This window comes from Octopus bimaculoides, chromosome 20, assembly GCF_001194135.2.
Source record: "Octopus bimaculoides isolate UCB-OBI-ISO-001 chromosome 20, ASM119413v2, whole genome shotgun sequence".
In the NCBI taxonomy this organism is placed as follows: domain Eukaryota; kingdom Metazoa; phylum Mollusca; class Cephalopoda; order Octopoda; family Octopodidae; genus Octopus; species Octopus bimaculoides.
In genome coordinates this window covers 47040212-47054280 of record NC_069000.1, presented here as the reverse complement: position 1 = coordinate 47054280, position 14069 = coordinate 47040212, and the positions used below count along the sequence as shown (strand labels likewise).

The 14069-nt window shown below is 39.9% G+C and overlaps 1 protein-coding gene and 1 long non-coding RNA gene across 3 annotated transcripts in view; one reads left to right on the top strand and one right to left on the bottom strand.

Moving 5' to 3' along the window:
* The window catches only part of LOC106871281 (uncharacterized), a 10042-nt gene extending 3163 nt beyond the window's left edge, over positions 1-6879 (top strand). Inside the window, exons 2-4 of one of the 2 annotated variants that reach the window (XR_001409647.2) lie at positions 3824-3853; positions 5051-5112; positions 6338-6879. This is a non-coding gene — a long non-coding RNA (uncharacterized LOC106871281). The remainder of the gene's footprint in view (positions 1-3823; positions 3854-5050; positions 5113-6337) is intronic. The other variant, XR_001409646.2, reaches the window with a different exon arrangement.
* Positions 6880-7220: 341 nt separating this feature from the next.
* LOC106871280 (activating signal cointegrator 1 complex subunit 2) overlaps positions 7221-14069 on the bottom strand; it is a 12020-nt gene continuing 5171 nt past the window's right edge. The window contains exons 8-17 of the mRNA XM_014917644.2: positions 13667-13774; positions 13369-13449; positions 12870-12944; positions 12115-12310; positions 10497-10598; positions 9924-10015; positions 9284-9433; positions 8099-8314; positions 7871-7976; positions 7221-7592 (exon numbers count right to left, since the gene is read on the bottom strand). Coding sequence (XP_014773130.1) covers positions 7284-7592; positions 7871-7976; positions 8099-8314; positions 9284-9433; positions 9924-10015; positions 10497-10598; positions 12115-12310; positions 12870-12944; positions 13369-13449; positions 13667-13774 — 1435 coding nt within the window. The 3' untranslated portion in view covers positions 7221-7283. The remainder of the gene's footprint in view (positions 7593-7870; positions 7977-8098; positions 8315-9283; positions 9434-9923; positions 10016-10496; positions 10599-12114; positions 12311-12869; positions 12945-13368; positions 13450-13666; positions 13775-14069) is intronic.

Sequence of the window (14069 nt, the reverse complement as noted above, 5' to 3'; positions counted from 1 at the left end):
ATTAACCCGTGGAAGAGGTAGGCCCAGGAAGACCTGGGCTGAGGTGGTGAGGCAAGACCTTCGTACATTGGGCCTCACCGAGGCGATGACTACGGACCGAGACCTTTGGAAATGGGCTGTGCGTGAGAAGACCCGGCAAGCCAAGTAAGATCGTTGCCAGTGCCCCTGGACTGGTTCTTGTGCGGGTGGCACATGAGATGCACCATTTTGAGCGTGGCCGTTGCCAGTACCGCCTGACTGGCTCCTGTAGGATTTTCGAGCGAGATCGTTGCCAGCGCCCCTGGACTGGCTTGTGCGGGTGGCACATAAAAGACACCATTTCGAGCGTGGCCGTTTTCGTGCGGGTGACACGTAAAAGCACCCACTACACTCTCTGAGTGGTTGGCGTTAGGAAGGGCATCCAGCTGTAGAAACTCTGCCAAATCAGACTGGAGCCTGGTGTTGCCATCCGGTTTCACCAGTCCTCAGTCAAATCGTCCAACCCATGCTAGCATGGAAAGCGGACGTTAAACGATGATGATGATAGATGTGTGCGTGCGTACAGAGATCCATACGTATATATATGTGGGCGTGTTTGTGTCACACTGTCCTGACATCTTACAATAAAGAGAAATGGGTTGTGTTATTGTTCCTTGTTTCTAGTTTTGTATAAAAACATATTTGCTCAAACGGAAATATTACCTTATTTAGTGACAGGAAGGTTATGTGGCTGTAGAAAACCTGTCTGACTCATAAATGTATGGCAAAGTGGATATTAAAATGATGCTGATGATAATACACACACACTATTTGTGTGTGTGTGTGCGTGTATACTCATATATATGTATATATATATATATATATATATATATGGGAGAATATACAAAAAATAACAACAGACGAGGACAGGTGGTGTAAATAACAAAAGTATATATTAGTATGACGCTCGGATATATATATATACGAGGGTGAGTCAAAAAGTAATGCCATTTTGTTTAGGACAAGTATAATTACCAACACAGGAACATGTATCATACATTAAGATGAAGCTGGTCTTCTGTGGATCACATCCCTACTTAGCAATGTTCCAATGTAAGTACCTTGAGAGAAAAGTTGGACCTAAGAAGCATCAGTTGTGGTTTGCAAGAGAGATGATTGTATGGTCATGTGGCAAGAATGAATGAAGGATAGCTGTGTGAAAAAGTGCCAAACCCTAGCAGTTGAGGGAACCTGTGGAAGAGGTAGACCCAGGAAGACCTGGGACAAGGTAGTGAAGCACGACCTTTAAACATTAGGCCTCACTGAGGCAATGACTAGTGACCGAGACCTTTGGAAATATGCAGTGTGTGAGAAGACCCACCAAGCCAAGTGAGACCATAATCTGTGGCCTTTACCAGGGGTGTGGCCAGCCCACTTATGCGTACCTTTCCTTCATTGGACACAAAACTCTGCTTGCGAAGACCTGTTGAGGCAAGTGAAATCGAAATCGAAAATTGAACCAAATTCCTTGACTGGCACCCATGCCAACCTTCCTTTATTGGACACTAAACTCAGCTTGTGAAGACCTGTTGGGGCAAGTGAGATCGAAACTGAACCAAATTCGATGACTGGCACCCGTGCCAGTGGAGCATTAACATCACCATCCAAGTGGGATCACTGGTCTCACTTCTGTGCTGGTGGCACGTAAAAAGCACCATTTGAGCGCGATCGTTTCCAGCTTTGCCTTACTGGCACATTGGACTGACTCCTGTGCAGGTGGCACGTAAAAAAACACATTTGAGCATGGCCGTTGCCAGCTCTGGTCAAACCAGTCCAACCCATGCCAGCATGGACACCAGTCGTTAAATGATGATGATGATACACAGACACTTATATACATATATAATAATAGGACAAGCTTCTTGTAGTTTCCGTTTACTAAATCTGCTCATAAGGCTTTGGTTAGCCTGGGGCTAAAATAGAAGACACTAGGACTGAACATGAAATCAATTGATTGGGAGACACACTTTTGACCTTACTGCCATAATTGTGTGTGTGTGTGTGTGTGTGTGTGTAGAGCCTATATGTTTTGTGCAGCTTGATATATATTTAAAGCTTGGCCTTCTCAGTTCTCTGTTTCATATTCCACTCCTCTATTAAGAGTCGTGTAAGTAGAATGGCATGAGAACAGAGGATGGGCCTGAGTGAGGAGGAATACAAGCCATTCTTATTGTATACAGGATGAGATAAGGCATTCCACTGTCACAAGAGATGACCTGTTCCAGTAATTCAAGGAACTCTTGTAATCCTACATTCCACACACACACACACACACACACACATATATAGACGGTTTAAATATAGATTCAAGGCTTGAATATGGTACTTATGCGAAGGCACCCGAATATCACATCCCAAAAGGATGGGTGATTAGAATCAAATAATAAGCAACACGGATTTCAAAAGTGATTGCAGTACGCACGTTTCATGCTACTTCAATTTATTTAAGTATATATATATATATACATACACGTACATATATGTATATTCACACACACATAAGTTGCTATTGAATATGATGAACTCTAATTTGACACTATTGGCCTCAGACATGCTCAATTTTTGATTCCTAGCCAAAAGGATGTTCACATCCTTCCAGTCCTAACATGACCCCTACAACAATTGTTTTACTTTTTGTTTATGTTTTCCACTTTTAAATGAGACAATTTTCACTTCAAACATCCTGGAATCACAGAACAACTCTGTCAGACACCAAAAATCTAAATATGGCATTTTTATTTCCATGGTAACAACCTCTGTAATTTGCTGGGGTTTTCGTTCAGGTCCACAGCTTCAACATCCCCAGAATTGCATTTCCATTTCTCTCTCTCTCTCTCTCTCTCTCTCTTTTGCTTTCTGTCTCCCAGTCTTTCCTGCTCTCTCTCTCTCTGCCAGTCACACTTTCACTCTTTTCTTTTATTTTCCGTTTCTTTCTTTCTCCTCCCTCCCCTCTCGTATCTGTTTAACTTCACCACTCTTATATAACTGAACATTCCTCTGAGTCAACAATTCCCGACCCACAGCTCACAGTTTCTAATCCCTGTGTCACAGTTTCCAACCCAGGTGTTGTCACAATATTCCAAGAGATTCCTGAACCAATTCTCTCTTCTAAATATCGAAGAATGTTTTCTCCAAGAAATTATAAGGAATTGGTAGAGTTTTTAGGGAGTGGGATAGAATATCTGGTGGTGTTTGTTCTGATTCTCTGTTCTCTGAGACAATCCAGTGTGTGGCTTAGCGGTCGGCGTGTTCAGCTCATGATCATAAGGTCACGAGTTCAATTCCCGGCGACGTGTTGTGTCCTTGAGCAAGACACTTTATTTCACATTGCTCCAGTTCACTCAGCTGGCAAACGTGAGTTGTACCTGTAATTCAAAGGGGCCAGCCTTGTTACATTCTGTGTCATGCTGAATCTCCCTACGTTAAGAATACACATGTCTGTGGAGCACTCAGCCACTTGCATGTTAATTTCATGAGCAGGCTGTTCTGTTTGATCGGATCAACTGGGACCCTCGTTATTGTCGTCACCAACGAAATGTCATTTTTTTTTTTCTAAACTGTGACCATCCGGTGCTGATGTTGTCCAAATCTTGTCAAGGTCATCTTTGCCTTTCATCCTTTCGGGGTTGATAAAATCAAGTACCAGTCTTGTACGGGGTTCGATTTAGCCGACTCGCCCCTTCCCTCTTCACAAACTTCTGGTTAGATCCTTCCTTTAGACAGCATTTATTAATGTTTTTATGAAGTTCAAGGCCCAGACAGAGAAATCAATATGTAAATAAAAAAATTTCTATTTGTATTTCAGAGCCGGAAGTCGCTCCATTGCCTCCAATTGGTGAGTGAAATGACTTTTATAATTAACACAGATTAGCAAGGGAGACAACAGCAACGGCTTAACTTAAAAATCAAAGGGAGGTCACTGGGTGTTGATTCAAGATCAAGGATTTTTTTTTTTATGGGCAAAGAGACAACTCCGTGCAGGTCGTGGCCAAGGAGGGAGAGCCTCTACATGGTCTTTCGACCTGTTACGAACAATAGCTATGTCTCATTTAAATCACATCTCACTGTTTTAGAAATAAAAAGACATACTGGATAACGTAGACGGTTTGTTTAAAATCGAATGCTCGTTGTTTGTGGTTGGAATATCTTTGGGACTGTGTTGAAACTGGTCGGAACTTAAAACAAGTCATGCGTGTTCGAAAACAAGACTGTTTTTCTCTTCTGCACCGCCACCACCATCCGTAGGGGTGAGGTGTATTCCCCACAAATATATCGATCCTCTCAACATATAGGCACCAATGTAGTTGTGCGGGAAGTTTGCTTCCCAGTCATATGGTTCTGGGTTCAGACCCACTGCCTGGCACCTCAGGCAAGTGTCTTCTGCTATAGCTTCGGTACACGGAGACTGAAAGAAGCCCATCAGATATATATATATATATATATATATATATATATGTGTGTGTGCGTTTGTCCCCCTCCACTGATGACAACCAGAGTTGGTGTGTTTACAACCCTGTAACTTAGCAGTTTGTATCAGTTTTAAAAATAAAAATTAGTACTGGAGTCGATGTTTGACTCTTGAAAGCAGTGCCCCAGCATGGCCACAGTCCATTTATGGAAAAAAATGACCATCCTGAAATATAACAATATTAGCAGAATACCTTCACATTTAATAATATTCCCCTCATACTGGTAGACGATTGGCTGAGGCACTTGGCTGGTAGAGCTTCAGACAAAATATTTTGTGGTGGTTTATTTTATTATTTGTAGCCCTTCATGTTATATGGAAGTACTGTTTAGATCCACTCTGTGTTTCATTTTTTCTAAGGGCAATAAAAAATAGCTGTTAGGATTGATTTATTCAACTAAAAGGTGGTGCTCCAGCCTGGCCGCAGTTCAAGTAGGCACACACGCATGCATTTTCACTTAAGGTCCGCTGCATGGTTACTTGCAGTGAAATATTGTTTCTATTTAATCAGCTAAATATATGCCTCAAGTGAACCATTGTTAAACTGCTGTTTTCTATCCCCAGTGAAGAGAAACCATTCCTACTGCGAAGTTGATATCAGTAAAATGGAGATTGACCCACACAAGGTAACACATATCTAATATTTCTGTTGGGTACTATTTCAGGATGCATGCCGTTCTGATATAAGTGATTAACTACAATTTATTGTCTACAACAAATCCTAATTATTTCTCACTAAAAATTCTTGATTTATCTTCCCAAGTTATGTCCAACGTCCACTGAGATTCTCTGTTAATTATGGAAAAACCATTCCATAGTGGAATCTATTTATTGGGTGAAGAGGGAGGGGCAGCTTTGTAAGCCTCCCCCCCACTCACCACCAAGGCAGGTGATCTTAATATTCTGTTTCAAGTGCAAAGAAAGAGTTCCAGTGGGGAAGAAGGATTCAGAAAAGGGGTTAGTGTGGACTAATGGTTGGGGCAAAAGAGGGGTTTGCATGTAACTAGGGGTGATGAGGGAGTTGGGACAGGGGCAGGGTTGTATGGTGGATGGGGCTATAACATTAACCAGATCCATGGAACAATTAGTGGAAGGGTCAGCTGGTTTTATAAATTGTCCCCTTTGGTTCTCTCTCATTTATGGGAAGATCCTTCCAGAACAGGATTTCTTTTTGTTTGTTTATTTTCTTTTTTACTTGTAGGATGTGCTGGAAAGGCAGAGCCCTTGGCCTTCACGGGTCCTTCCAGACTGGAAAGACTGAGGGCATTAATGTTCCTCTTGGATTTTCTTAAGTCAACACTTGTGAAAAAAGCCATGAAGAGGGAGAGGATTCCAGAGGGACAATTTTTTGGGGGAGGAAGGAACGGTTATAGGGATCATTAGTGTGGGGCTGGATGGGGGTTGGATATAACAAATGTGATGGGAAAAGGAGAAGTGGGAGGGACAAGAATACTCGCGGGGAAGTGGTAAGAGTCCAGTTAGTTTTGAAGAGCAGTGGTCATTGTAGAAGAGGTTGAAAGAGGAGACACAGCAAGTCTGTGAGTTAGTCTCTGTGTGTAACTTTATACAAATCAGTCAAGCGACTCGTTTTCTGGATGTTTATCAATGATGTCCGGTCATGCAGTAGTAGTCTTAACCTTTGCAGAGAATCAAAAACTGTTGAGGATTAAAGTACCTTTTGGCACAAAAGAGAATGACCACTTGTTACGTTGTGATCACCAGGAGGGAGATCCTTGATATAAGCAACACCCAGCAATTGGGGTGGATTGAAGTCCCTTTCTTGTAAAAATTTTTGTCTTCTGTAAAACTGAGAAAAATTATAGCATTCCTAATAGTTACTTTTTTGTTTAGCAGAACAATGTGGAAGTGAAGGATGACGTAAGTAAAGACCAAGAGAGGAGTAAGAATCCAGTCCATAGGATCCAATAGTAAAGGGAGGCGGTCAACACACATTGCAGAGGTGGCAGTGAGCTGTGGTCACTTGACCAACATCACCAACATCATCAACATTTGGCACCATGTAAACTCATCGGATATCATTGTATTGTTATAGAGAAAGTCATTGCCACACACACACACACAGCAAAATATGTCATCACTTTTACCAGGTTTTTCAAAAGAAACTGTTACAGTGGAAGAGAGGTGATGTTGGCAGGCCAGGAAGTATGCTGTCAACAAACTTGTACAAATTTCTCCAAGAAATTGATCATCACCATCATCAGTACCATGGTTGACTGATGCTGGGGTATGAGAGGTATGGAATCTGTGCGTAGAAGTGATGCTGTGGATGGTGAGACATTTTCATCTTGGAATTTTGATTAATAGAAAAAAAAAAATAGAAAAAAAAATAAATAAAAGAATTAAACTGCTGTGTCACAGATTTCAAGTTCAAATCAGCTCTGATATTCAATATTTCTTGGTTTCAGGAATTTCAAACATCTTTTCAGTTTTAGGGAGGAGAAATGGGATGCCAAGATATTTGTGCCTTTCTGAAGGGAAATTAAATGGATTGGTTCATTAAAATGACATCTTGACTTTGGCGGGTAATTAGAAATTTTTTAAATACAATCACATATGGATACCAACATGGAGTTGCACAGTGCTTGCAATGCAGGTGTGCATCAGAAGTACAAGAGTACAGCATTGATGGTACAGGAATGCAATAGTACAAATATATTGCACTATTTGTACTATATATTTGTACAAATACAAAACAAAGAAACAAAGACCAATAAATTGCCAAAATAAATTTATCATTGTTCTAATTAACAGAGTCCAAGGTAAACTTAGACAAGAATCACTTCATAGGTCCCAACAGCCCAAACCCTTTGCTCCTCTTTCTGTCGGCCAAAGCTCTCCGATTGTGGTTAGCACGGGATCCTTTATGCTTTTCTTTCCACTGTCGGTTGTGTGAGACGTCGTGGGTCTGGCCTTGGCCCTTCGATCTGCCCTTCACATCATACACTGGCTTCTCATCTGTGGTTGCAGGCTCCTTTGCTGACCAGCCTCGGTTTCCTCCACGCTGGGACCTTATCCTCTGTTCCCGTTGTTCACGGAGTTTGGCTGGGTCCTCTATAAAGTGATCAGCCTTTTTAAATGAAGTTTCCTGGGGAAGAGAAAACAAGCATTCAAGATGGGTGGGTTGGATTGGTGTGTAAAGATAAAGATGTAGGACAAGCATTTGTATGATGAAGAAAAGTTAAAGAAATTGGACTGGAATCATCGATGTTGGAGGTTAAATACTGCGACAAATGGATTTTAATATATTTGTGAGACATCTGGGAATATCAGCTGTGATAGAACAACATTCTACATTGTCTCAGTCCGTGTTTGCGTGTGTGTTTTCAGGCATGCGTGTGTGTGAGACAAACATGAAAAACTTACATCTTGGTCTGACGATGAAGAGTCATTGTCTGGTTGGTTGTGTCCAGCAATATCATTACGTTTGGCTTGATTAATGTTGGCTAACGCTCGAGGTACAGTGAATGGACTGAAATGAACAACAATACATTAAGCACTGACCACACACGTCCCCACCCACACAGTCATATATTGTGTCCAACCGTCAGCCGGTAGTGCTGGTGGTATGGACTAGCTATGGTCGTCACTTACCGTAGAGCCAGCAGGTCATCGGTGTGTGTGTCCCCAACAGGTAAACCAGCATCGTTATCATCATATGTGTCGTCATACTCGTCTTCGTAGAGGTTGGCCTCCAGAAGGTGTTTGTCATACAATGTCGCTGCATCCACATTGCCGTACAACTCGTATGTGGCCTTCAGTTCACGGATGTTGGTCTTGTCATTGAGGTTGACCTGTTTGGCTATGTCTCTGAGGGATGGACAAAGAAAAAGAAATATATATATATGTATACATATATATAGAGAGAGAAAGAAAGAAGAAAAAGGGATTAAAAAATCCAGGCAGATATCAATAAAGCACTCAGGTTTAAACGAATTTGGTTAATTATATCCAGCAATTAGACACCAATAATTTATTAATTTTGACCTCTTGATTATCTGACTTGTTCAAATAAAGCACTGTAGGAAATCTCTCAGTTGGAACAATCAGAGTCTCTACAATAATGTGGCGTTTTTTTTTTGTTTGTTTCTTAGTAATAGTTATGGATCCGCATACTAATCTTGAAAATGTTGTGTTCACATGTATTTTTGGAAATATCAATTTCAATGATATTTTCTATACCTAAATATATTAATACAACAGAAACAATTGTTGGCTTTGTGTGTGTTCAAATCATTCTAGAATCACTAAATATATAGTTTTAAGTCTCTAAAATGTCTAAAAAGTAAGATAAGATAAAGTATACAGGCATATACAAGGACATAAACTTCAGAAATATCATGAATGTTTAAAATATTTATTTAAAAATATGCAGAGTTTCCAAGTTGTATAAAAATATTTAACAATTTAAGACAATACATTCCGATATATAAACGTACAGTATGATTTAACATATAATGGATAAAAATATACGATATGATATGATATTACAAATTTATATGTCTTATATTAAAAACGTGTACATTACAAAAGGATATGTCATCATCATCATCATCGTTTAACGTCCGCTAATACATAGGTAATGCTAAAAGTTTCCATCTACGGACTGTGCACATGTGTGTGGCTGTGGGGCTGCTGTCCATACCCACGGCTATAATAGACCATTCCACTCATTATCTAACATCAGAAAACCCAAGAGTGTTACCCCAAGTTGTGACCCGCTCTCCAATGTTATCCCAGTCTGCACCCCATGTTACATTCTCCCAATAAAGTACTTACTGTTTCCCTTTGTGAATTTTCGTTCTATCCACTGTGTCTCGGTGGAACACATCAAATTCATCGTAATCGAAGATATTCCTTCTGCTGTCCAAAACCGAATGTACAGGGGACGAGGGCGGAGCCGGAGGTGAGGGTTCTTTCGGCTGAAACCTACAAAACAACAAAAACAAAAACAATTCACACAAGTTTAACAACATTGTTGAAACCACCATGATGTGGAGAGCAATGGCTTCACACGATCGATGCGAGATTCAAAGCACAGGTGAGGCTGCGTGATTGAGATGTTCACTTAAGGCCCACTGCATGGCACCTTGGACAAGCATCTTTAACAATAGCCCCAAGTCAATCAAAGCCTTGTGAGTAGATTTGGCAGACAGAAAGAAACCTGCTGATAACCAGCTGGTGGAGGAACTGCCTGGGGTCAAACTAGTAGTAACATGGGACAGCCATTTTGATGTGGCAACTGACTTTACTTTTTTAGCATAGTTACTACTCTGATCTCTTCCTGAGACTTTACAACTAGTTACTCTGTGTGTGTGTGTGTGTGTGTGTGTGCACGCACATGTGTATATACAGAGAGAGAGAGAAAACAAAATGATCACTTGATCAATTCAAAAAGCATTAGCAATGTTCTCCTCACCTGTCAAGTTGATCTAATGAAGGTGGCAGGTTGTCTTCTAAGAGAGAATTTATCACCATTTCAGCATTAAAGTCCATTTCTTCAAGGCATGCCTAGAGAGGGAGGGAGAGAAAAGGTATGAGCAATGTTTGGGTGACTGGAGCAATGAGGTGTATAAATGCTGCTGCTACTTTTAATAATAATATCCTTCACTCGCCCCAGGACGCTGGGTGTGTTGCGGCAAGTGACTTTAACACAGATGCAAATTAAAAGTAAAAAATAATAATAATAATAATTATGGTTTCTAATTTAGGAAGATAGCTACTGACCTTCAGTACAAGATGAATATTTTAGTTTATTGATGCTAGAAGCATGAAAGGTAAAGCTGACCTGAGCAGGATTTGAACTCGGAACACATATTACAAAATATTTTTGCCTGATGCTCTACTGATTCTACCAGTCTACATGGTCCCATTGTCTCCAATAAATTGTTCTGGGGGAAGGGGGAAAAACTTTTAAAATTAGGACTGGTAGTTGGTGGTGGTCAGAGCAGGGGTGTCAGAAAAAAAGAGAAACAAAGCGAAAAGGTCTCACATGCACAAAACTGTCATGAAGAGCTGGGAACAATTCTTTCACTGAAGAGATAAGACTTTCCAGTTCTGGGTTGGCACAGGCCCCAACCAGGTTTTCAGGTTGCTGCAAGAGAAACCAGAATATACACATAATTCCAGAGGTTTGACAAAATGTGATACAAGAATCTAGATACATAAAGCAGCAGAGCACACACACACAGATGCGCACTGGATGGTTTTAATCAAGTTTAGTCTGATAAGAGCTTTGGCATGAAACTTTAGGCTCATGAGTCACATATGCAGCTTAACAGACAACAACAATAACAATGTAAAAAACTGGAAGAAGTGCCATGTTTTCAGACATTCTAATGATTCTGCCTAGCATCCACCTTAAGAAAAATGACAGGGGTTGTGTATGTGTGTGTGGGTGCGTGCAGAGAGATACTATATATATATATATATATATATATATATATATACACATACATATAGAGAGAGAGAGAATAAGAGAGTGTGTATGTGTATTGAGATATTTGTATATTATTTAATGTTGCATGGAGGTAAATCAAACTGTTACTAAATAATAGTTGAAATTTATAGAAAAACAAAAAAATGAAGACAGGAGCAAGAGCAACAAGCAGGTGTTTTAGTTTGATGCTCAAGAAAATGAAAAAGTCTTTTACGTTTCAGGCCTATGTTCTTCAACAGAATGGAATAAGAGACAATAAACAGAGAGAAAATAAAAAAAACTTCTAGAGTTCAGCAGTTCCAACATGGTGAATGATGTTACTAAATAATATATATTTAATCGCATCAAATATGCAGAGTGCCTTTTTTTTTTTCGTTTGTCCACTACTTGTATGTGTGTTTCATTTAAAGTCCAGTTGTCCATGCTAGCATGGCTTGGAGAGAAACTGGTAACGAAGCAAGACTTTATGATCAGATGCTCTTCCCATCACCAACCCTCGTTTGTTCTTCAAGTAAAAGATTTTGATTTTTTATTCCAAAAGTCTTTGAAAACAGGTCATAATGCCACCAAAAATGTCAGCATCAACACTACTTCATTCAAATGGTGACAAGCAAAATGTACACAAACACAATCTTAATTCATTTTATGTCGGGTGGGTGGATGGGTGGGGTGTGTTCAGTTACAAAGCCTTGGCCTGTTGCACAGTGGAACTGAACCTGAAACCACTGGTTACAAACAGTAACAGGTATATACGTATACATACATATCCTTTACTTCTTTGTCATTAGACCGCGGCCATGCTGGGGCATTGCATTGAAAGGTTTCATCAAATTGACCCCAGGACTTATTTTTTAAGACTATTATTTTTTCCATCAGTTATGAGGTTGTCAACAAACCAACACCAGTTGTCATATGGTGGTTGTAGGGTATGAGGAACACACACACATACATGATGGGTTTCTACACAGTTTCCACCTACCAAATTCACTCGCAAGGGATTGGTTGTCACAGGGCCACAGAGGAAGACACTTGCCTAAGGAGCCACCCAGTGGAAACAAATATACAGAGACGAGGTGTGACAGAAGTTTATTATAAAACAATGACTAAGCTGAGATTGAACCTTCAACTTTCCCAATCACTACAGTCAGCTGATGACAAGGCAAATACTCACCGCAAATTTACTGCCATTGTCTGTAGTTTTCTCTTTGCCATCAATTGCTTGTAATCTTTCTTCAGAATTTCCAACACAACCTTCCGGTGTACAGCGACCCCCTGCATTCTTCGATCCTTTTGGCTGGTTCCGTTTACCAAACAAGGAAAAAGATGAGTCAAAGGCGTTCTGTAGAAATGATAGCCTGGTTTCATCTCTTGGAAGGAATCAAGGCTAAAATACTTTACAAGATTCTTAACCATCAAGATGGCAGTATATGTTGATGGTCTTTAGCAAAGGGACAGATTTCCAATGAGAAAACATCCTTCAAATTTTCTGGCTTTCTCAGTAAAATACACTACAAACACTACTTCCAACACTCAACCACCACCACTAACGCTGCTAGCACTACTACTACTACCACCACCACTATTCAACAACTCCAACCATCATCACCACCACCACAACCACCTCAGCTCTATCATGCATATTCTTCACTACCACCTAAACTGTAATCTGTATACCCTCCATCATTGCCTCATACGACCCTAAACCACCTTCACACACATCTAAGTCATGTATCTCTCCCTTACTGCATAACATCTCTATTTCCCCCCACGCCACCCCATTCAATAATACACCACTTCCTGTCTTTCACTTCTTGTCATCGAATTCCTAGTCACCTGTTCCTCACTCCTACCTGCACTCATTCTCACCTGTCCCTCACTCCCACTTGCACTCAACTCAGTAAGTGAGACATTGACTACAAAGGATACATCATGGCTGATGTCTGACGCAAGATACTGATTTCATTTTGGATGCTGTATTGGCCTTCATAGTCAGCAATAAATCTGAAAGAGAGGAGAACAGACAATTAATAATATAAACAAGTTTCAGCTTTTGTGGGACTTTAGCGTTCAATGTGAATATAATGATTGAGTCGAGAAGATTTACAAAAATGAAACACAACAACAACAATAATAATGCTTTCAAATTTTGCCACAAGGGCATCAATTTTGGGGGAAGGGATGTGTCGATCACATTGAACAGTGCTTAACTGTTAGTTAATTTATCAACCCCGAAAGGATGAAAGGCAAAGTTGACCTTGGCAGAATTTGAACTCAGAATGTTGAGGCAGATGAAATACTGCTAACCATTCTGCCAGCTCGCCGCCTTAATAATAATAATAATAATAATAATAATAATAATAATAATAATAATAATATGTTACTTAGCAAGATGACTTAATTAAAATAATAAAAACAGTTTCAATACCTTCTTTCTGAGATGACTAAAGCCAGGATTTGCAGATAATTCTCGATGTAAGTTTCCAGTTGCTGCTTCTCATCAGTGGAACTGGAAGTAAAATATCATCATCATCATCGATATATACAGTTGGCTACAGAATTACATACATACAGACAGTAAGACAATTACACACACAGTAAGACGATTACACACACACAGACAGACACACTACATCAGATAACTATGAAACACTCATGATGATGATGATGATGATAGTAAGAGAAAAGTTTGACAATTAAAACACCTGTCAACAGATGTGACTCACCTTTTATCAAGAATGGGTTGTATACAACAATAATTTAAGATTTCATAAAATATTGACAGCATCTGCTTTTTGGCAAGAGAAAGTCGGTTCTTTAGCAGTAACTTGGTGCTAGTAAATAGAAGACGGGAAGATTAAATTGAGGATTTTGTCTCTGGAAATGGTTAACATCTCTCAGCTGCTGTGATTTCTTTATATTCAGGAATAGAGAAGGCATTATCAAGTAAAAGAGAAAAGAATAAAATAAATAAACACAAAAACATCACTTAATGAGGTTTTAAGAACTATCAGAAAGAAAGAATAAGCGAGACATTAACGAAAGAGGGAGACAGGAATTGTGTAAACGACTTCCTGGAGAACATCAAAAGAAATAGAGAGAAATCAGGAACACTATAAGAGAGAGTGT